Here is a 20,954-nt window from a genome sequence, read left to right on the forward strand (position 1 = left end):
ATTTTTAACCATTAAAATGTATTATCTAATCAAAAATATTAAATGCTTGCAAGACAGAAACACATACTGAAACATTAATAGTGATTATCCTGGAAGAGTGGGACGAAGATTTTGTTTCCTACTTCTATCCGTTCATTAAATTTTCTACAGTGAATACGAACAGCTTTTAAAATCAGAAAAGGAATATACTCTTTAAGAAAAAAAGAGCTTTGGCGACTTCGAGGGCAATTTCCATGGAATTGGAAGAGGGGAGCGGTGACGCGAAGGTTTCCGCTATAAAGGTGATGGAATGGATTCTAGGAGAGAGATGAGCACGGCACGTCTGTGCGCTGCGGGAAAAGGATCTCGAGAAAGGAGAAGTTAAAAATACGAGCAGAGGATGGGGAGAAGAGGCGCCAGGCCCTAGCGATGTCACTCCGGTGGAATAGTACACAGGCCGAGGAGCTCCTGTTCAGCGTGTATTGTCTTAGAAGTACTAAGGGAAGGAAGGATATGGGGAGTGACGGTCTGTTGCCGGGGCTACGGAACAAAGAAACGGAGAAAAGGTGGACACGCCTTCCACAATGGTGGTAAAGCGCAACCACTGAGAAAAGTTACCACAGCCGCACCGAGACAGCGTAACTGCGAACCTCTTCGCCTTTCCCCAAGCCCCTCCCCGCCTTTCCCCAAGCCCCTCCCCGCCCTTCCCCAAGCCCCTCCCCGCCCTTCCCCAAGCCCCTCCCCGCCCTTCCCCAAGCCCCTCCCCGCCCTTCCCCAAGCCCCTCCCCGCCCTTCCCCAAGCCCCGCCCCTTGTCCGGGCGGAGCTGCGGCGGGCGCACAGGAAGGGGCGGGGCTATGGATACTGAGTCCGTGCGCGGATCTCGCGACATCGGTAGATCGCGGAAGTGGAGTCTAAGCAGGATGCGGTTCTTGGTTGTGGTGGTCCTGTTGAGCGTTGCGGCAGCAGGTAAGACCTTCCCCATCTCCAAAAAGACTTTCACTCATGCGTCACAGCCCCCCTCACCGTGGCCGGTCGCCATCGGAGCTTGTTTCTTCCCTTCCCAACTCACCCCTCCCGTCGCCATCATCCCTACCGCCACTGTTTGCCGGTTGCCCGGTTCTCTTAAGACTTTGAGGATTCCTTTTATCCAGCCTGCCTCTCTTGATAGCCAACTAGTTTCTTTTTTTCAGGAGTCGTGCCGCCCAATCCTCCCTTATCTGCCACCAACAAACCCAGTCAGGGGACACCAGAGACTTCAGCAGGAAGCTCCAGCACGCCCACCTCAAGCCCGGAACATAATTCAGTGAAAGACGACCTTGCCGAGTTGAAGCCGCAGCACGAATCAACAGGAAATGAATCCACCGGAGACAACTCGGGCAAACCAAATCATGAGCTCCAGTCTGGGAACTATACTTCTGACAAGTCTGACCCGGAGTACCAATCCGCCAAAGTTACTTGTGACAAGTCGGACGCGGATCACCAGTCCGCCAAAGATACTTCTGACAAGTCGGACCCGGAGCGCCAGGCCGCCAAAGATGCTTCTGACAAGTCGGACCCGGAGCTCCAGGCCGCCAAAGATGCTTCTGACAAGTCGGACCCGGAGCGCCAGGCCGCCAAAGATGCTTCTGACAAGTCGGACCCGGAGCTCCAGGCCGCCAAAGATGCTTCTGACAAGTCGGACCCGGAGCGCCAGGCCGCCAAAGATGCTTCTGACAAGTCGGACCCGGAGTACCAGTCCTCCAAAGAAGAAAAAGAAATGCTTGGCCCCGCCTCTAGAGGGAATCATGAGGGGACACTTTTGGATTCCATGAGTAATGAGAAGGATGATCTTTATAAAGACCATCTTGGAAGTGCCAGTGCAGAGAGCAGCCATTTCTTTGCATACTTGGTGACTGCAGCCATTCTTGTTGCTGTCCTCTATATTGCCTATCACAACAAGCGGAAGGTAAGTCAAGAGTTACCTTAAGAGAAATAGGATATTCTCCACCCTGAAAACTTGGTATATAGGCCAGTACCTATCACTCATCTATCTGCCTGTGAACACTGGGGATTTTAAGACACATTTCAGTTTTTTTTCAGCCCCTGCTGGGCTCCACTCTTGTTTAGTAAATCATTTGTATTCATGTCTGTTTCCTCTGAGTGCCCTCTGCTGCTGCATTTGGTGCCAAGGTAGGACGTTTTTATGATCTGACCTGAATTGGGGTCTCCTTTCATAATCTCAGACTTAGATCCTAATTACAGTTTATAAGTAGTTAGAACACCTATCTTCCTGTTTCCACTCTCAAGACAGTGCATCATTTCTAGCTTCCTCCGTAAGCATTATTTTCCATCTGCAGTGGCAGAAAGAATGGTTACATAGTCTTCAAGATCAACAGAGAGAGCCCAGGGACTATCTTGTGCAGTTAGTTTAATTTTTAATTAGAAGAAAGACCAGAAATTGCGTGGATACACTGATCTTTTACTTGGTTTTGTGTGAAGTAATATCTGTGTCGCTTGGCAATCACTCCAATGACAAAATGATTGCATTTCTTATTGAACTCTAAGAATTTAGTAGTTTCTGTAGCCTGGTTAAAATTAGAGTTCAATTCATGATGGCTGTAAGGCCTGTGGCTCTAAAGAATGAGGGAAGACATTTAGTTAAAATGATGCATTCCTTATTCTACATCTAACATCAGAGAATAACGTTAGGTGTGAAATAAAAGAGGCAAGATTAAGATAAAGCAAAGTATGGAGTGAAAGAGTACATTTGTAGAAAAGAAATAATAATTGCTTTAAAAAAAAAAAAAAAAAGGAATGTCTTAGCCTGGAGCTCTCTAAGGGAGGAGTTGGCAAATCTTTGACTGTGTAGTCTTGAGTAAATCAACAAAATCCCACAAGCTAGAGACCAAACAGCCTTCCTCCATCTGCCATTTCCTATTTAGCAGTATTAAGGATTCTAATGGAACTAGGCCCTGTCCTCCCTAAAACTGTTATAATTTAAAAAGGCCTCTTCGTAGGTGTACTGCTCTTTTTACTGTCAGGGTTATTAACATATGTTCTACCGGGACTGAAATACGTCTTTATAGAGGCACTTGTTAATCATTTTCTTTTTCCTTTCCCCAGATTATTGCTTTTGTCCTGGAAGGAAAGAAATCCAAACTCACTCGGCGGCCAAAGGCCAGTGAGTACCAGCGTTTGGACCAGAAGGTAAGAAGACCCAGGTCTGTGCAAGGGATGTGCAGTCTCAGATGGGCCCAGCAGTGGGCTTCCATGGGCGTGGTAGCAGCTACCATCATTCCTGCCCTTTTCAGACACAGAGATATGTATACATGTACAACGTTAGCATTGGAGACCTTCAAGCACTCTACAGCAGCTCCCTCCCTTGATAGATGAGGAAACTCAGGCCCAAAAACATCATGAATTTTTTCCTCTAAGTTCTCACCTCAAATTCATGGCAAAATCAAGACCTGATGGCAATTCCCTAGGCTCCCATCCTGTTCTTTTTGTGCTATACCAGCTCTTCACAAATTTTAATAGGCATTTGATAGAAAGCAAAATCTGATTCTCTAGGTTTGGGGTGGAGGCTATGCTACATTTCTAGGAAGTTCCCATGTGGCTCCATATGCTGCTGGAACCACGCTTTAGGGAGCAAAGCACTAAACTACACTCCCTGAAAACAAGTCCAGGAACATATAGGCCTCCAACTTCCACATTAGCCCCGCTAAGCACTGTGGACTACATTTCCTTAGTGCAGCCTCTGCCAGAAGCAAAGCCAGCCTTCCACCCTGCAGCAGCAGGAGCTGAGTAACATTCTCCCAAGGGCAGCCTGGGTAAGCATGAACAGTGTACTCCCACTACCTTGCTGCCAGCATGCACCCTTCCTTTCTTCTGTGTAGCAACAGCGAGGGCAGGGGATTGGTAAAGAGTTGCAGGTGGCTTAACTGTGAGTTGTTCCCAGACTCTCTATAAGGAACACAGTTCTTGTGCACAGCTTGTACCAGCTATGGAATAAGCCACTCAGCTTTGAACATCTTTGCTAATAGCCCAATAGGTCAGCTTCACAGTATGCTACTGGCCTTGTACCTTCGCAGATACTTTAAGGATTTCTGCCCCCCCCCCATTATAATTTTTGTGATTAAAAATATGCACATATAAATAATTCAATATAGAATGGTATAAAATAGAAGCCAAGATTCTCATATTCCCTTCACCTAGTATCTTTCTACTGTTTTATTTCAAACTGACTTTTAAAGTAATTTTATGTGTTTCATTTCATCAATTGCTATTTGTATGGTGGAGAGTCAGTGTCTTACTTCTGAATTTTTGCCCTTAGCCACAACTCTTAGATCTTTTTCCCTTGAAATCATAGCCATCAGGTATATTTCTCTGGGGATAAAAAATGAATATTACCAATTATGTTTCTCTCATTTCAGATTTGATTTTTCTGTTTTTGAGAACTGTGTCCTTCCTGCTGATTTGTTTCTAAATCAAGAGAAATGAAGAGAAAAGTAATGTGACCCAAGAGACCCAAGAGACACCAAACCTCTAGGGTTTGGTGGCAAGTTTGGGCTGGCAGAGGTGGGGGGGGGGGGGGCGCGGAGAGGACTGCTTTGTTTTTTGCACCTGCACTTTGGTGACCCTGTACTCCTGTATCCCTGTTATTTACGCTGGTGTCTTCCATCCTTTCCCACTGAGTGTGAGGAGGAGCATGTGGGAACCCAACTGTGACCAAAGGAAGATCCAGCCCTAGGCAAGCTAGTGCTGCTGACCACTCTCCCTTGGACCTTGGCTCTGTAGTAAAGCTACCCCTTAAAAATAGCATTGCACTTGCCACTATTTATCTTCACAGACATAAGAGAAAACTCTGCAGGTTGAGGTGCTTTTCCACCAAGGTCTGTTTGGGAGATATACCCTACAAAGGATGTAGAAAGTGAATGCTGATGGGCAAAGGGCTACTTTGAACACATAATTCTCTTCAAAGGCTTCAGCAGCAAACCAGAACAGCTGCTTTTTTAAAAAAAAAGTACATTACTGCCTGCCGGTCCAACCTGTCTAGCATATGTTCCTCACATTTTTTTTGGTATTTTCATATTACTTAAGACAAAGTGAATCAACTTCCATTTGGTTGTACTGAGCATAAAACTGAACTTAGGGATTCTAGGAGTAACGCTCTAAAGCCACTGTTCCTGTCACAGATTTTTAAAAATATAGTTGTGATTATTGAAACACTGTGTTCTCCATACTCAAAACTGTTAACAGGAACTTTCTGAAATAGGGTAGGGTTGTGCTTGTGCAAGCAAAGATGTGGGAGGGTTTTGGCGAGTTTTGGTTTTGGTCTGCATTTTTTTCAAAGGCCTTTTATGAAATAGGTTGCCCACACTATTTTGCCTTTGTTGCCTAAAATAGACAAATACTTTTGTTTAGAAACTAACTATACTGTCTTTTACTTTAATCTAATTTAGTGACCTCTCATCTAATATAAAGTGCTAAGGGTAATTTAGTAAAACTTTTTATATCTCATTTGAGTTATTAAAATTTAAGAAATTCAGAGTTCTTTTAGGGTAACTGAGGGTAGTGTTTAAAGTTTTATTTAAATCTTCTGGTCATGCTACCCTATTATAGAGAGCTAAAGAGAGTTGTTTCTGAAAAGAAAAATACAATAACTGATCTCAGGGAAATACAAAGATTGTGGGAAGCAAGAGGGATGAATTCTGTGCTGTTGAAGAAGTAAGTCTAAAGAAGGGGTCATCCTGTGTCATATAACCTTCTACCTTAAAATAATTCATGGCTTTGAGTTGAGATTTTCATCCTCTGCACGTACCTATTTGTACAGCAGTCTTATGATACTTTCCTCCAATCCAAGGAGTCTTCTGTTAGGCTCTTCTAGCATTCCACAAAACTATGGTTATTTTATTCCCTTTTCTGTTTCCCTTTTCCCTTTCCTCCTCTAGTGCTATCTGTTCTTGCCCATCTACACTGGCACCTTTCCTCCAAACTTCATGCTTGCCCAGATTTCCCCCATGTCCATCCATTCTGTTTGTTATTCATTCTACTGTTCAACTTCTCCAATAAGTGTTGCTTCCATTACCTTGCCATTCACTTGGGTCCTTGTCTTTCTACTGTTTGTATGAAGGTTTAGATCACCAAATCCAGTGGCTTGTTCTCAAAACTTATTCTTGACCTCGATAGAATTAGATATTATTAACCAAGTAGACATTCCCCTCTTTTAGATTCTCCAATAGATATTATTAACCAAGTAGACATTCCCCTCTTTTAGATTCTCCAACAAACTGTCTCTGAGTCTAAGAACTCCTTTGCCTTATGCTGGTCCTCAAAGCCAGGTCTCTCTAATTCTTCATTTCCTCAGAAATTCATCCATTCTTCATCCTGAGTGAGTGACTCCCAAGTCTTTGTTCTTGGTCTAGTTCTGAAAGAAACCAGTCTTGCTGCGTGCTGAATACTTCAGCTTAGTTATCCACTTGTCACTAAAACTGAATTTCTCTCTTCTACCCATTATATTGCCCTTCATAACTGCTCAGTTTCTTTAATCCTCTCCAAACTATACTTTTACCATGTTTATCTGTCATAAAAGTCCTATACATTAAAAAAAAAAAAAAAAAAAAAGCTCCAGCTACAGTCTTTTTCCATTTTCTTTGCTTCCTTGGCCCATATTCCCACCCATTTCACCTCTCCTGGATTTTTTTTTCCCAGGAGCCACCTTAATGGTTCTCCTATCTTCTCTTGCATGCATTTAGAGACCAGATTGGTCTTCCTAAAATACCTGCCCTGATCTGAAGCTTCTGTCTTTCTTTTGGCTTAGAGAATCAAGTTTATAGGCTCTTTAGTATTAACTCTGCAGGTGGGCACTTTCCTGTCCATCTTTCTCTGCATCCTAGCCAGGCCCAAGGCTGCTGTTATGGGGTGCTAGTGTAGGCCTCTGTTTTTGTGCTTGCTGTGTCCTCTATTCCCTGACTTCTTATGGTTCTTTGGTTAGGTTGCTTCTCCTCTCTCTTCTTTCCCTTACCTCCTCAAAATATTTCTTTGGGGCCCAGCTCATTTTGCCATGTACCTAACTCCACTTTTGAACCTGATATAGGTATCACTTCTTGTACTGAAAGAATACAGTAGAATTTAAGTTTCACTTTAGAAATTGCACTGAAGGAAATCTCACACCAAAGGAAAACTTGTTTTCTGCGTAATTTTTTAAAGAGACTAAAGCATGTTTTCCTATAGATTGTCTGGATGAGCGTGAGCTGGCTGAGGCATCTCAAGACAGAGGTGGGCTGGGCAGGCAATGAAGTCCAGGGAGCCATGAGAGGCACCCCCCTCTAGACAGCTGAGTGCTTCCTTTCCTGCCCCCAGCTTTTGATTGAAGGGTGATTTCTATTAGGAATCAGTGCATCAGTCATGGATGTTAATAGAGGAGCTTGTTTTCCTGCTAGATTACTGAGCAGAATTATTTAGAGTTATTTTGGACTCTGGGGGAGTAGAACGCTAGTCTGTCTCAAAAGGCTAAGACCACTTGGAAAGACCTGACAACTAGCTATATATACTTTGGCATTTCTTTTTCCATGATGGCTTTTAATGAAATATTTGGCAATTCTAAACCTCTAAAATTCTCATTTTTCCAGTTCCTGTCATTTAAGTAAAGAAAAGGAAGCCTGCCCCTCGTTTTTACAGGGTAACTTGATACATCGTGCTGCATGTGATAAAAGGTGGCACGCTCTTTGCACATGTTCTGAAGTGCTGAATCATTTGAACAGGGAAGAGAGCATGTTACACACCAGACCTTGTAGTTCTGCCAGCTGTTTTCTGAAAACTTGCTGGGAAGGTTGTACGGCATGGCCTCTCTTGTGTAAGGATCCTGGGAAGAGATTTTCAGGTTTACTTTAACTGTGTATCTTGGTCAAAACTGAATCACAACTGAGCTAGTTCTATAAGCTACATGAATTTCCTATCGAAGTTTAGAAACTCCTCTGTAAAGGGTTGAGTCTGAGCTGTGAAATTTCAAGCTGCCAACCAAGCCAGCCTCTTCACACTCTGATAGATATTCCTTTAATTCAGAAGTTTACCGTGTTAAATGACTGCTTGTTGACATAGTTTCCTTTTTTGTTTACCCAGTTAATAGATTGCCACTGTTTTGTATTTTCAGCCTTTTGTAATTTAACTATAATTTTTTTAAAGCTTATTTGGTCTGGTAAGTATTTTTCAGTAACTAATGTTTTCTTGAGCTGCTTCTTGATGTAATTGTGTGTTGTTGCACAGAAACCAAAATAAGTTTCAAATATTAAAGCTATAAAACCATTAAATTTATTAATTACATTGAAATTGACTGAAATAAGGCCTAACATAAGTGAAAGGTCATTTTATTTTTTATTTTTAACCTTTAGTCTTCTTTCACCTTCCTAGCCAATCTCCATCGATGTACCAATAAACCGGAAATGCCATTCCCAGGCTTTATGCGTTCTGTAGCTTTCTGTGTTGTGGACATGACTAATTTCCAGCCCCACTCCTCCTCCCCACTGGGTAGCCCATGTTCTAGGTTTAGGAGGTAGCAGGATCCTTTGTCATTATTCATTCAGTTACCTCTTGGCCTGGAATGCTGCTGCCTGCTTCGACCCCAGTGAAGTCATTTTTCCAGTCTCGTGCCTGACTACTAATATCCCCCTTTGCTGTTTATCTTTGAAAGATAAGCTTTGAGGGTATCTCTGTGCTGCCATTTTGAGAACCTAGTGTCTCCCCAATCATCAGGAAGGCCAACCTGGGGCTTGTCTGCATATGAACTAGATATTCTAACATATACTATGCTAACTAGTGTATCTTGTCATTATCCCAGCCCCCACCACCATATTGAACCTTTCACAAGCATGTCTCTAACTTCTGCAAGAGCTACTGGACCCAGCAGAAACAGGATCTGGAGACCTTTGAATCTATGCACCTACAATCAGCACCATGCCCTGGTTTTTCACTGTTTAAACTCATTAGCACCCTTTTCCTCAACAGTGTAGAACTGCAAGACAGCACTGTGAGTGGATGACCAACACTTTCAACAGTTATGACCAAAAGAATATTCAGTTTTGATTGTTCAGAGTTAGGAAGTATGGGCATGAGACGTAGAGCACTGCTTTAAGAGACATTAGGGCTATCCAAATCAGTAGCCCACACTGGGCCCTTTAGAAGGGCTAGCATGTTACATAAGGTATGAAAGATCATCCCTTGGCCCATATGGAAGAGCTTCAGTTAAGGAACTGTGATCCGTATTAGACGTGTGTCAGACCTCCATGCAGAAATCAAAAACAAAAGAGAGTGCTGTATGTGAGCAGAAAATTAAACTGAAAGACATGATAGGTAAGTGAGGGGTTGTGTCATAGCACTGGCTCAATTCTTCTCACACATTCCTGATTGAATTAATTCTTCTTCTGTGCCTGGATCCTTGAATGAAGCTTCTTAAGGTCTACATACAAGTTCCGCTTCAGGACAGCACTGCTGCACAGCAGAGCCCCTTGCAGGGCCCCCATCAAGCCAGAGGTGAAAATATCCTGGCCTAGGAAATAAGAGCAGAGGCCCATGAGGAGCCCCCAAAGTGGGGAAGAGGGCAGGGGCTCTCATGTTTATCCCTCCATGCTAGGGCCACCCTGAGATGGCTTCAGATCAGGCCCAGAATCCACAACCTTCCAAGGCAGCCCAGCTAAGGGTGTGGGAGGCTGCAGGGGACAGCAGAACCCAAAGATAAGAACTGAAGACTATGGGTGATGGGGAGGTCTAGGGTCTCAGGTCATGGCAAAACAGGGCAGTGTACCTGTCAGGTAGAGGTTGGGGATGGGGCTTTGGGCCCTGATGGAGGCCATCACATATGGATGCAAGCGGCTCAGGTCATGGTCAGCCCCATAACAAGCACCCCGGGGAGCAGCCAGATAGAACTGATTGGTCAGCGGGGATCCTCCAGTCACACTTTCCACCTGAGGAGGAAAAAAGGCAGCCACAGGGTGGGACTGAGACTTTGTGAAACCCCCATCTCTTCCTCTTCTGTTCTTGAATGAGCTGATGCCTGTGTGGGCTATCTGCCTTCTCTCTGGAGCTCGGTTATCTCAGGGTTTAATTCTCCTGCCCCAAAGAAAAGAGAGAAATGGCACCAAGAAGTCTGTCACCACAACCACATGGTCTACCTACCTTTCCTTCTAGCTGTGGGAACAGCTTCATGACAACCAACAAACAGGCTTCAACAAAAGAGGTTTTGAGGGTCTCGTAGTCACTGCTTCGCTTTCCCTTTGGCTCTTCCTGCCACTCCTCAAACCACTCATAAGAGGAGGGTATCAACACGACCATGGTGGACCGGTCTAAGGATGCAGAGCCTGGGTCACTGCTGCCCAGTCACTTCTCGCCCCAACTCCCTCCCCAAAGGACTTTAAGCCCCACCTGGGAATCGGTCCTCCCAAGTAGGGTCCTTGGCTGATGAGGAAGCAATGAAGAAAAAAGGTATGTGTGCTGCAGCCTTTTCCCTGGGCATAGAGAAGTAGCGTTCCATCCTGGGGGTGAAACAAGTGTGACTGCCCAGCCTGAGGCCTCCGTCCTCAGCCACCACCACCACCCCAAGGACAGTTCATCTCCAGGCACACCTGTCTTCCTCCCACCCCATACCCCTAGGCCCCAGAGATGAAGCTGAGGCACAGCCTAGGTGTGAAAAAGCCCTTCTGGGAGTAAATCCTTGCCCACTTCCTTCCATTCTGTATCTTGATTCCCTAGTGTCCAGGGAGGAAGCAGGGGTCTGGTGGGCTGTGACCCACACTGACACACTCTCCCCACCACATACACACAAACGCCTTACGCCTTGTCCACGTCTGTGTCAAAATAAACATAGTAGTTGGTAGACTGCAGCCCCAAGTCCTTCCTGGTACCTCGTAGGCAAATGAAGACAGACACCATGCTCGAGCCAGGCCGCACCATCTTCAACTGCTGCCTCACACCTGCCAGAGAGAGAGCTGGTGAGGGCTGCTCACTGTGCCAGATATGGCCACTGCCTGTTCACAGTATTGGCAGCCTATCCTCAGCTGCCAGCCTACTGCCCTGGCCATTTTATGTTATTTCAACATTGACTTAGCAGGGGCCTACTCTCCTGTAAAGGACACAAGCCCAGACTCTTACTCTTCCATTTCCGCCCACTTCTGCTTTAAGCACCTTTAGAAGCAGCTAGCACCCAGCCTCCCTGGGTGGACTCACAACACCTGCAGGATAGCCTCAGGCCAACCCGCCTCTGTGCTGTGAAGACCAGATGTGAACAGTAGAATGTTGTAAGCTTTGATTTCAGTGTTAACTTAATAAAAGCTACCTAATGAATGAATATACATAATTCCTATGGTAAGCAATGCAGATAAACAAATGCAAACAGCATTCTGGACATTTGGCATTTCAAGATTCAGCTGGAGAGGAGGGAAGAACAGCACTGTGGTGTAAGACAACAGCCATCTGACATCCCCCCGACCTAAAGAGCTGAGCTTCCTCACCTCTCAACAAATCACTCCGGACCAGTTTTCCAAAAATTGCTCCCACAAATTCTTATCCTTTGTTCCATTCCCAGAACCATCTCCAGCACGATTCTGCTTGATTCATTTAGCAACTACTTGTTGAGGTCCTAAAATGTGCTGAACCATCTGCTAGGCGCTGGGGATGCTACGAGCAATCAGATAGATATGCTACCTGTCTGCTGGAAAAGAGACTTTCCTGAAAGACATTGGCTAACCTCAGAGGCTGCAAAGAAATGAGTAGTATGGGTAGTGTGACCATAGAATCTAACTTCCCAAACAGGCCATTTTCGAGAGCGAAAGGGGGTGTTATAATGCTTACAGTGGGCAAACAGGTGATTTACAGACACCGGCTGTAAGGATGAAAAGGGAACTGAGTTTCCACAGCCATAGCCAGGAGCAGTGGACTGCCCTGGAGCCACAGAAGCACTTTATCACCTGGGTCCAGCATCCAGCGGTAGTCACACTGCTGGCTACATCCTCTCTGGGTGGGGTGTGGTGAGCATGGAGAGAACCAGGGGCCCAGGAATGAAACCCCTAGGTCTTCAGAGGCCCCTTAGAATAGCAGCTACCTTCTCTGAGCTCCTGCTTTCCCTTTCCCCAACTAAAAGAGACCCAAGAACCATATACCTGGCAGAATATAACCTTGGGTCCCAAACAAGGCACAATTATACCAAGCCCTTCTTCTCCATGCCAGCCTTATCTTCCCTTGCTGATATTGTCAGACCAGTCTTTTCCACTCAAAAAATTTCCTCTCCAAACCATCTCCAGTCACCTCCTCAAGGCTCAGCAGTGGGATTTAACAAAGGCGCTCCCATTCCCAAAGGCCAGCAGATATCTGGTTCCCATCTCTGAGAGGCAGAACTATGAAAATCTCTACCCCCAAAGTGCTGGAAACAAAGGATCCCAGCACTGGAGTCTCAGTAAAGCATCATCCCTAAAGTTCTCAAGCTGGGATTCATCCGGGGCAGCACCCAACTCCACACCCAAAGGGGGACTCAGTCATTCAGCCAGGTGGGGGCTGGTGCCGTTAGACTGTTTTCAGGGCTGAGCTACATAAGAGCAGTGAAAACAGTAAACAGTAAGCATACAGTGAAGAAGGACAAGCTGAACAGGTAACATGGCTGCCTGGAGAGAAGTAGGCCCGGGTTGGACCCTGGGACCTCTCACAGGACAGTCCTCAGGGATCAGAGGTCCTGGCAGAGAGGGACGTAGAAAGCACCAAAGGCAAATTCTGTCGGTCGGTCCACCTAGCCCTGCCCCAGCAGGGTTTTTACCTGGCAAACAGCGGGCATTCTCTGGCAATAAGTACTGGTAGGTATTGAACAGTCCTGCATCAGAAATCACGATGGGGCAAGAGATGTTCACCTCCTCTTGACCCTTCTTCACACTGACACCTGCAAGCACAAGAGCTTGGCTGAGGTTCTGTGCACTCCAGGAGAAAGGCCCATATTGCGCATAGGTCTCTCCCAGCCTGTGCTTTGTTTTTTCACATCTGGGCATCCAGTCCACTTGGGCCAGGCAGGCAGGCCCCAGGGAAACTGCAAAGTGAGTTAAACATCCTTAAGCACTCTGAGTGTGTCCCACAAGTGCTCTGTGCTCACTTTCCCTAGCTCTCTCCCCATCCGGTGTGGGCTACCTTTAGCCAAATCCAAGAGCCTTCACACCAACCTCAACAAAGCTCAAGAGCAGAAGCCCTTCCACTGGAATCCCAGGCCCTTCACTGCTGCCATAATTCTATTTCTGACATATTCTCTTTAAAACTCTCCAATGACGCCTCAAGCTCTACAAGATAAACTCCAAAGTCTTCTATCAGTCTTCCATGATTTGGTCCCTGCCACGTGTCCATCTCATCTCTGACCACTCACTAAACTCTTAGGTACAATCATATGAAACAGCTATTGTCAATCATTTTTGACTGACTAAAAGATTACTTTCTGATTGTTCAACCTAATATTTTCAGGTGCCTAAAAATACTCAGCTCGTTCATACTTCTGTTCCCCTGCCTGGAATAACCTTGCCCAACCTCCGGCTGGCGAGCTTCAGACCTTTTACGACCTGGCTCAAGCACCTCTGCCTTCCCTCTGAGGCCTTCCCTGTTCCACCATCCTTTATTTCACCTCCAGTTTTAGTATGTGCCTCTTTGAGGCACTCAAATTATATTGCCGTGATTTTCCCCATGAGACTGGTAACTTCTTGAGTTAGGGATTAGGACTTATCTCTTTATTTCCATCTTTTATTGCCTACCACATAAAAATACAAATAAATATATTCTGAACTGAATTTAATTGAACTGATAAATCTACCTTGCTTCACGGGCCCCTTTAGGCTGGAAGGAGAATTTGCTCATGAATATGAGAGAAAATCTCACACTACTGACAGCCACCTCTCCCTTACCACCAGAAGCTTCCTAATCTCTTCTACAAACATGTTCTCAGAGATCACTGATAGCTTTTTTTTTTTTGGTGGGGGCGGGGGGGGGACGGGAGGGGGGGAGGGTAGGCACTGGGCCACCCATTCACTACCTTCTCTTTCAAAGATTTATCTGGTGAATTCACTATCATACCAGCCCTATTTTCTTCCAGCTTCTCTGTCTCCTTCTGAAGCACCCATGAGTCATGGATGGCCTGTTTACCAGAGCCCTTCCTTGCATAGACCATCTCCTCATACAGTTCTTCTACCGTGGGATTTTGACTCTCTGTGCAGGTAACCTGGGCGCCAAGATAATCAGATTCTAGGCCCCACTCTGCCATTTATAGGTTGAGGCATGATATCCTGCTGGCCTCCACTCTGCCGTAGGGAGTGCCCAGGTTATTTATTCATTCCATCAATCACTGAACAAACATTTATTGAGCCTCTATTACATGCTAAAATCTAGACATAAAGATTAAAAAGACAGCCCCTACACTCAAAGAGGTCATGGATTACTGGATAACTATTCTTATCTACCGAATAAAAGATTAAATACTGTTCCCTGGAAACCATGCCACCTTTTACCCTTCCTGCATGCTTTATATCTCCAGACCAATTGCTCTCCCCCCACTGCTTGGGCAGATTCCAGCCTTTATCCCCAATAAGGAAGTCAATTCTTCTACACCTTCTGCCTTTAGTGCTTTCTTTTCTCTGCACCCCAGGACTCTCCTGCTCCAGCACAGAACCCTTGAAGCATGATGCAGGACTCACCACAGGCTTTTCCAGCTGAGTCCAGCAACACACTCTGCACAGTGGCCCTTGTCAAGACAGCGCCTCCAGCCCGCTCAATCACAGGAATGGTGTGAAAGGCAATTTCACTGGGACCCCCTCGGGGATAAAAGGCCCCATTCAGGAAGTGGTTAACCAGCACAGCATGCATGGAAAAGGTGGTGTTGCTGGGGGTCTTGCCTACAGAAGGAAGGAAGGAGTGAGGAGGCAAGAGCAGATAGCAGCACCACTCAGAAAGGAATGTGGATTCCTCTTAGAAAATATGGGCTCAGGGCAGATAGAGGGCCAGTTTCCATGCAAATGTGGGGTTCATTACAGATCCCGGGGCCAGTGGGAATGTTCTCCCTGCAAACTGCCATGCTGCCAAGACCAGGGAGGACAATGCTGGTTGAAAGGAAAAGTCATTCAGGGTGTGGATGAAGGGAATTTTTACCAGAGAGTCTAGCAGGTAGGTGGGCAGACTTCTCATTCATAAGCTCCAGAGGGCCTGGGGTTTATATTGCTTCATTTCGGTCAGCCAAGCACATTTGGGAATAAAGACAAAGAGCCAGGAAGGCAGCACCTCCTCCTCCAGGAGCCACGCAAGGCCAGTACGCACCGTATGTGGGGAAGATGTAGCTGAGCACTGCCCGGAGCTCTGGGGAAGCTGGTAGCTGCCGCAAAGCCTCAGCTAGGCTCTGGGTGGATGCACGAAAGAACGGGGAGAAAGGTGTGAGCAGCCCACACTTGTTGAGGAAATGAGTCACGGGCAACGGAAGGATCTTCAACAAGATGGCATGAACGGCTCCCCTGGATACTAACTGGGAAAGACAATGAACAGGGAAAAACAGGTTTCATCTCTAGAATTGCTGAGACAGAATCACTATTCCAATAGCCTACACCAGCAGAGGGCCCAGCAACACTTACCCCTGGCTGAACTTGGCTGAATTTGGATTTTTAAAAATATGTACTCAGTGAATTTTTCCCATTCTATATTCATATGAGTTTTTTTGCTTTCAGTTGCCTGCCCAAATTCTTTTTGAAAAATCCCAATCTGGTGTCAGATGAATTAAAGAAAGAGTGGTGATCTGACCACACAGAAGCCAGCCTGGTCAAGGAGGAGAGCATGGTGCCCCTTAGAGGCCAGAGTGACAGTGGCAGCTGCTAAGGCCAGGCTCCAGAGGCACAGAGACCAACTAGGGTGGAGGCCGATTTCAGGATACACATGACTCTTCCTCCCTTCCTGCCTCCCTCACCAGTGGCTCTGCTAATGAGAAGGCCAACCTTGTCAGGAATAAACGGGATCCTAAGCATGTCCATGTTACCTTAACCAGCTTTATATACTTGTCAATGGCAGCTTCTTCCTGAGGAAACTTCTCCTTGAGACCCTGAATGTAGGCTTTCTCCCCACTGTACATGGGGAACTCCTTTCGGCCACTGGGACCTTCTAGTATCATGATATCAAAGGGAGAGGACAAGCCAACCCAGTTCAGCTGCCCTTCAGTGATCTGGTCTAAGATAAAACGGCAAAAGCTTCCTTCCTGCATATGTCCAATATAATGAATTCCTGTTGGGAGACAAACAAACAAGGTGTCTTAGGGATAAGGGAATTGAGCCCTGGAAAGGTGGACAAGAAAGCAAGGTGGGAGAGCTCTATTGTCCTGCATGGCTAAATCTACACCCAAAGAAAGCTACCCACCCTCGTTGTAGGGAGGAGTTAGAGCAGAAACCACCAAAGCCCTGCCCAGTTCAGTTCCCAGTGAATATGGCTGTCAGACAAGGAATGAGGTGCCCAGAAAGAAGACCGGGACTCCAAAACAACAGAAATGCCCAGTATCTTCCCACAACAGCTATTCCAAGCCTCCTGAAGATAGAACCATGCTCCCAACCCTTCTCCAAATAAACCTTACCTGTGTCAAATTCAAGACCATTTTTCCCAAAGGTATGACAACAGCCTCCCGCCTTGGTATGTTGTTCCAGAACCAGTACTCGCTTGCCGACTTTGGCCAGAATTGCAGCTGCAGCCAGGCCCCCAAAACCACTGCCAATCACCACCACATCCAGCTTCTCTGGCACTCGGCTGGCTGAGAAAGCTACAGCAGAGGGAAAAGATGGAGGGTGTGTGTCTCAAGTAGGGGCAGCAAAAGAGCAAAGATATGGAAACCAAGGAAGACTTCTCTAGCTTGTACAATGCCAGAAAACTCTAGAGCACAGAGCTTGTTACTAGAATATCTCAAACATTTTACTGGGGAAATGCTCAGGACCAGCCAGGCAGATTAAACGAAGTGATTTGGTTTGATCTAAACTGATTTAACCAAAGCTGCTAGTCATTTTTCCTACTTTAGAAGACAGTAGGAATCAGTAAATTATTATAGGAACAAAAACAGAAAGCTGACAACAATACAAATGTGGGGTCTGCAGGCACCAGTGGAGCGGCCTGGTGGTACAGTTCTTTTAAATCCTGAAGCAGTGGCTTGAGCTGCTCAAAGGCTGCTACTCTGAGAAATCACAGGACCCCCCCCACACACACACACACACACAGCAGGGACGTCTGGAAGCAGGACTGAGGGAGGCAGCACCTAAATAAGACAAAACTGGACAGTACGAGGTGCCATATGGGCACTTTCAACACAAAGTCTGTTCTTTAAAGATCACTCCCAAAGAATTGAAATTTGGAATTTTTCAAGCTGCAAGAGAACTTAGTAAATTTTTAACTTTTCAAACATTTTTACAAAGATCTATAATGAGAAATACATTTTGTCCCATAACCCAGAACATATTTAAGTATATAATAAAAACACTTGAAACAAGTTTCACAATACTTATCAGAATTATGTATGGCACACTCTGATATTATCTCTTCTACTGCATTGAAAATGCTAGTTGCAATCCACTAACTTGATTCTGTGACCCACTAATAGATTATCACGTGGTCTGAAAAAAGTTAAACTAGTCATCTCATTTTTAGGAATGATTTGCTAATGTTATGCAGTAAATTAGTGACAGAGTCCAAGCTAAAACTCTGATCTCAGAAGTTCAGACTAATATAATAGTCCTTCCACTTAAAACTGTGTAGCAAGACGAGTCCGACATTATTCTAAAATTTTAAAGTGAGACAGACTCTAGAGATCAAACAGGGGATCCAATTTTTTCTTAAAGCAGGGTTTGCTTTCAACTGTAGAAATAATCCAAAATATGTTGTAAAGCTGACAGTGGAGGTACTCTGGTTGACAGAAGAGAGTTCTGAAGATCTGGGCAGTGAGCTCACTTACAACATTGTTTATGTACCAGATTTTTTACACAAGCTATTTGGTCAGTCTGAACTTCAACCCTTACAAACGACAGGAGTTGCTATGTAGTAACACTGGGAAGGCCGGGAGTTGTCACGGGGGTGCCAACAGATTCGAACACTGTTACAAAAAGTCGGAGCTGCTAAGGGTACAAACAGTAACATTTGTTGAGCAAAAGGCAAGTAGAACAAGGTGCAAAAGAGCTCTGCAGCGAGCTACTACTGCATGCAGCAAGCACATCTACAGAAGCAGAACAAAAAAGCTGATTAACTTTTCATGAAAATCCTGAAATTTCCTCTGCCCCTGGCTTTGCCAAGGCCTTGGCACGCAAGGGAGGTGACTGCAACCACGAGTCCACTAATTCCCCCGCCTGCCCAGGCGAAGGCTCTCGTTGCCGGTGGACACTAAAGCGGAGAGCCTCCGCCTGCAGGCAGCCTCCCCATCACTTTACAAACGGGAAAACTAAGGCTCAGGTACGGCAGCGACTCGCGCTGCCAGAAAGGGAACACAAACACGGAGGATGCCCTGGCACAGCCTCGGTCCCTTCCGCCGACCTTGTCGGAGAACTTTCTTCCGGACATCTTTATCGGTCACCAGGGGCGCAGGTGGTCGTTTGACGTCCTCGGAGAAGGGGTTCGGGGAGCCGCTTGCGAACAGCCCCTGGTAAACTTTGTGGACGACGGCCAGCAGTAGGACGGCCAGCAGCACCAGCGTTAACCACATGGCGCCGGTCCGAGCCCTGGGTTCACGGCGTCGCCGCCCAACCTGATGGTCGTGGCTCTCCTCAGTTTATTCGTCCAGCCAGGAGGCGGAACCACCTCTGCCTATTGATCAGCCTTGGCCTTTTTGGCCAGAAGCCCAGACTCCAATGCACATTGACGCTCCACCTCTCACTACTTACTTGGAAGCCGCGCGGCGACTCTACGGCCTGCTGGGAGCTGCGCTCTTTGGCTGGAGCGGCTGCGCGGGAGGGCTCTGCGCATGCGCAGGGGCCGGCCCGAGCCCCAAAACCGCAGTGGGAAACCTTTGGGAACTCCGGGCGTGTCTGGCGAGCTCCGGGGTAGTGAGGAGGGGGAATGTTGCGGAGAAATGATGGCCCTGGAGCGAGGCAAGGCTGAGAGGACTGAGAGAGAACTCCGACCGGAAGGCCGGAGACCTGGGTTCCGGTTCGGGCTCGGCCGTGGACTCGCTGGACGACCTGAGGCAAGTTGCTTAGCTCAATTTTCCCCACCAGGCAGTGAGAACGTTTCCGTTTGGAACCCGCCCCCCTCCCTCCTCCCTCCTCCCCCCTCCCCCCTCCACAGCCTTGGCTCGCTGGCTGTCTTCTTGGATGGAGATCTCTCTGGAGATATGCGCAAGGCAGCTGGCGATCGCTCTCGACCCCGTGTCCCCCAAATTGGCCAGTAGTTTTGGCCACAACGTCCTCCTGGGATGGCGTTGCCTGCCATGGGGCTCTGCTGACACTCCCAGGTCTCTGGCTGGGTCTCCATGACACCTCCCTCTGTGGGAGCTGTGAGGGGACGGGGATCGGCCCAATGACAAGCTTGATGAAAGGATCAGAGAACTGTCATACTTAATGTGCTCATTTGTATTTAAGGTATGGACCCAGTGTCTAAACTTAATACCAACTCAGAGAGTTTAAGGTGCAGCAAGCAATTATAAAATTATACTCGATAATGAAACTCTTTACCTAAAGTGGATGCACCATAAATACTTAATTTGAAAAGGATCCATCTTCATATTTATAGGAAGACCATTTCCTCAGGTCCAGCTATAAGGAACTTGCCTAATATTGGTGGAAGTGACTTAACTTCAAATGCCTGCTCCTTTGACAGAGTATTTGCTCTTTTCTTTCTCTGATACAGATAGTATCAGTCCCTATTGAAGCCCCAAATAGCACTCCACCCAGAACGGAGGCACTAGTAGATGTATAAAGCTGCTCATGCTTCTACACTGCTTGATTCATTTTGTGCACAGTAACAGAAGGGCCTTCCTGAAATTACTGTTACCATACCTGCCTGTCACCTTCCCAAGGTTGGCTGATATGTGAGTGTTTTGTCATATGCTGTCAGGGAGGTCAAAGAGGAGAGGGGAAAAGGGAAGTAGATGCTGAGGACCCAGAGGACACAGAGAGAGCTTGTTCCTGAGGTGCTGTGACTAAGGGGCACTGCCCTCCCTTCTAAATTACAGGGAGCTACATTGGACATGGACAATAGACTAGTGGCTACCAGAGTGTGGGGGGCAGGTAGGGGGTAGATGGGATAAAAGGGGTCAAATACGTGGTGACAGAAAGAAATCTAACTATGGGCGGTGAACACAATTCAATATATATGCCTTACTGTCGATTGTACACCTGAAACTTACTGGATTTCATTAACCAATGTCACCGTAATTTTAAAAAATAATTAAAATAAAAAATAAAATAAATTACAGGGAGCCAAATGTCCAGCCTGAGAGCCAGGAGATGTTCTTGCTCTTGGTTTTAGGAATCAATGCATCTTACCCTGAACAAAGATTCCATGTCATCACTGGCAGCCAGTTCTTAGGAAATCCAGATCATAGTCTCACAGTGGAGGACTGACCTCATAGAAATACCACCATCCTTCTTTAGTCACCTGAATCTATGAAGTATGACTGTCAGTTGTGTGCAGACCATCTGCCCATTATGATCTGGATTTTTGTTGTGTGCATCCATGATGTCCATTTCCACCATGATGAAGTATGAGCCTGTCCAGCCCTCTTTCTAAGGGTAGGCTCATGGAATGAAAGACTGAGTTAGCCAAACTGACTGAGCAGCTGCAACATGTACAATTTTGGTGACAACTGAAGAAGGCTAGGCATTGTGTTGCACATTTAGTTTCTACCATCATAGAGGCCAGATCTCGTATAAGTCCACCAACCCAACCTATATCTGAGACCTAAGCAAAGCCTAAGCACTTCAGCTAAGACCACCCACCAAGGTGCCACCCATTAACCTCACCCCTTTGATAAACTGCCTCAGATCCC

The 20,954-nt window shown here is 46.3% G+C and overlaps 2 protein-coding genes across 3 annotated transcripts; one reads left to right on the forward strand and one right to left on the reverse strand.

Annotated features, from left to right (window-relative positions):
* Positions 1-834: 834 nt before the first annotated feature.
* On the forward strand, positions 835-8,406 carry TGOLN2 (trans-golgi network protein 2). Its single transcript, XM_036224012.1, has 4 exons — positions 835-946; positions 1,171-1,925; positions 3,083-3,166; positions 4,393-8,406. Exons 1-4 carry the CDS (start codon positions 835-837, stop codon positions 4,396-4,398), a joined length of 957 nt encoding a protein of 318 aa, XP_036079905.1. The 3' UTR covers positions 4,399-8,406.
* On the reverse strand, positions 8,247-19,162 carry RETSAT (retinol saturase). Of its 2 annotated transcripts, none has more exons than XM_016136837.2 (11): positions 18,850-19,162; positions 16,569-16,751; positions 15,984-16,225; positions 15,278-15,479; positions 14,662-14,859; positions 12,756-12,875; positions 10,785-10,923; positions 10,376-10,485; positions 10,130-10,296; positions 9,759-9,918; positions 8,247-9,503 (listed from the first exon to the last, which is right to left on the reverse strand). In XM_016136837.2, the coding sequence occupies exons 1-11, from the start codon at positions 18,929-18,931 to the stop codon at positions 9,367-9,369; spliced, it is 1,740 nt and encodes a 579-aa protein (XP_015992323.2). In that variant the 5' UTR covers positions 18,932-19,162; the 3' UTR covers positions 8,247-9,366. The 2 variants fall into 2 exon arrangements, with proteins under 2 accessions (XP_015992323.2, XP_015992312.2); XM_016136826.2 differs by lacking the exon at positions 18,850-19,162 and adding an exon at positions 18,503-18,843.
* Between the last annotated feature and the right edge of the window lie 1,792 nt (positions 19,163-20,954).

The sequence above is a fragment of the Rousettus aegyptiacus genome, unplaced genomic scaffold, assembly GCF_014176215.1.
Source record: "Rousettus aegyptiacus isolate mRouAeg1 unplaced genomic scaffold, mRouAeg1.p scaffold_m13_p_7, whole genome shotgun sequence".
Classification (NCBI taxonomy): Eukaryota; Metazoa; Chordata; class Mammalia; order Chiroptera; family Pteropodidae; genus Rousettus; species Rousettus aegyptiacus.

What these genes read in the sequence shown, in the direction of transcription:
- TGOLN2 (XM_036224012.1), top strand. Translation starts at nt 835, where the DNA reads ATGGATACTGAGTCCGTGCGCGGATCTCGCGACATCGGTAGATCGCGG. An exon ending in GTTGAGCGTTGCGGCAGCAG is followed by an intron (nt 947 to 1,170) that starts GTAAGACCTTCC and finishes TCTTTTTTTCAG; the next exon opens with GAGTCGTGCCGCCCAATCCT. An exon ending in CCTATCACAACAAGCGGAAG is followed by an intron (nt 1,926 to 3,082) that starts GTAAGTCAAGAG and finishes TCCTTTCCCCAG; the next exon opens with ATTATTGCTTTTGTCCTGGA.
- RETSAT (XM_016136826.2), bottom strand. Translation starts at nt 18,671, where the DNA reads ATGTGGTTAACGCTGGTGCTGCTGGCCGTCCTACTGCTGGCCGTCGTC. An exon ending in GAATGCCCGCTGTTTGCCAG is followed by an intron (nt 10,924 to 12,755) that starts GTAAAAACCCTG and finishes TCTCTCTGGCAG; the next exon opens with GTGTGAGGCAGCAGTTGAAG. An exon ending in TCCCACAGCTAGAAGGAAAG is followed by an intron (nt 9,919 to 10,129) that starts GTAGGTAGACCA and finishes TTTCCTCCTCAG; the next exon opens with GTGGAAAGTGTGACTGGAGG.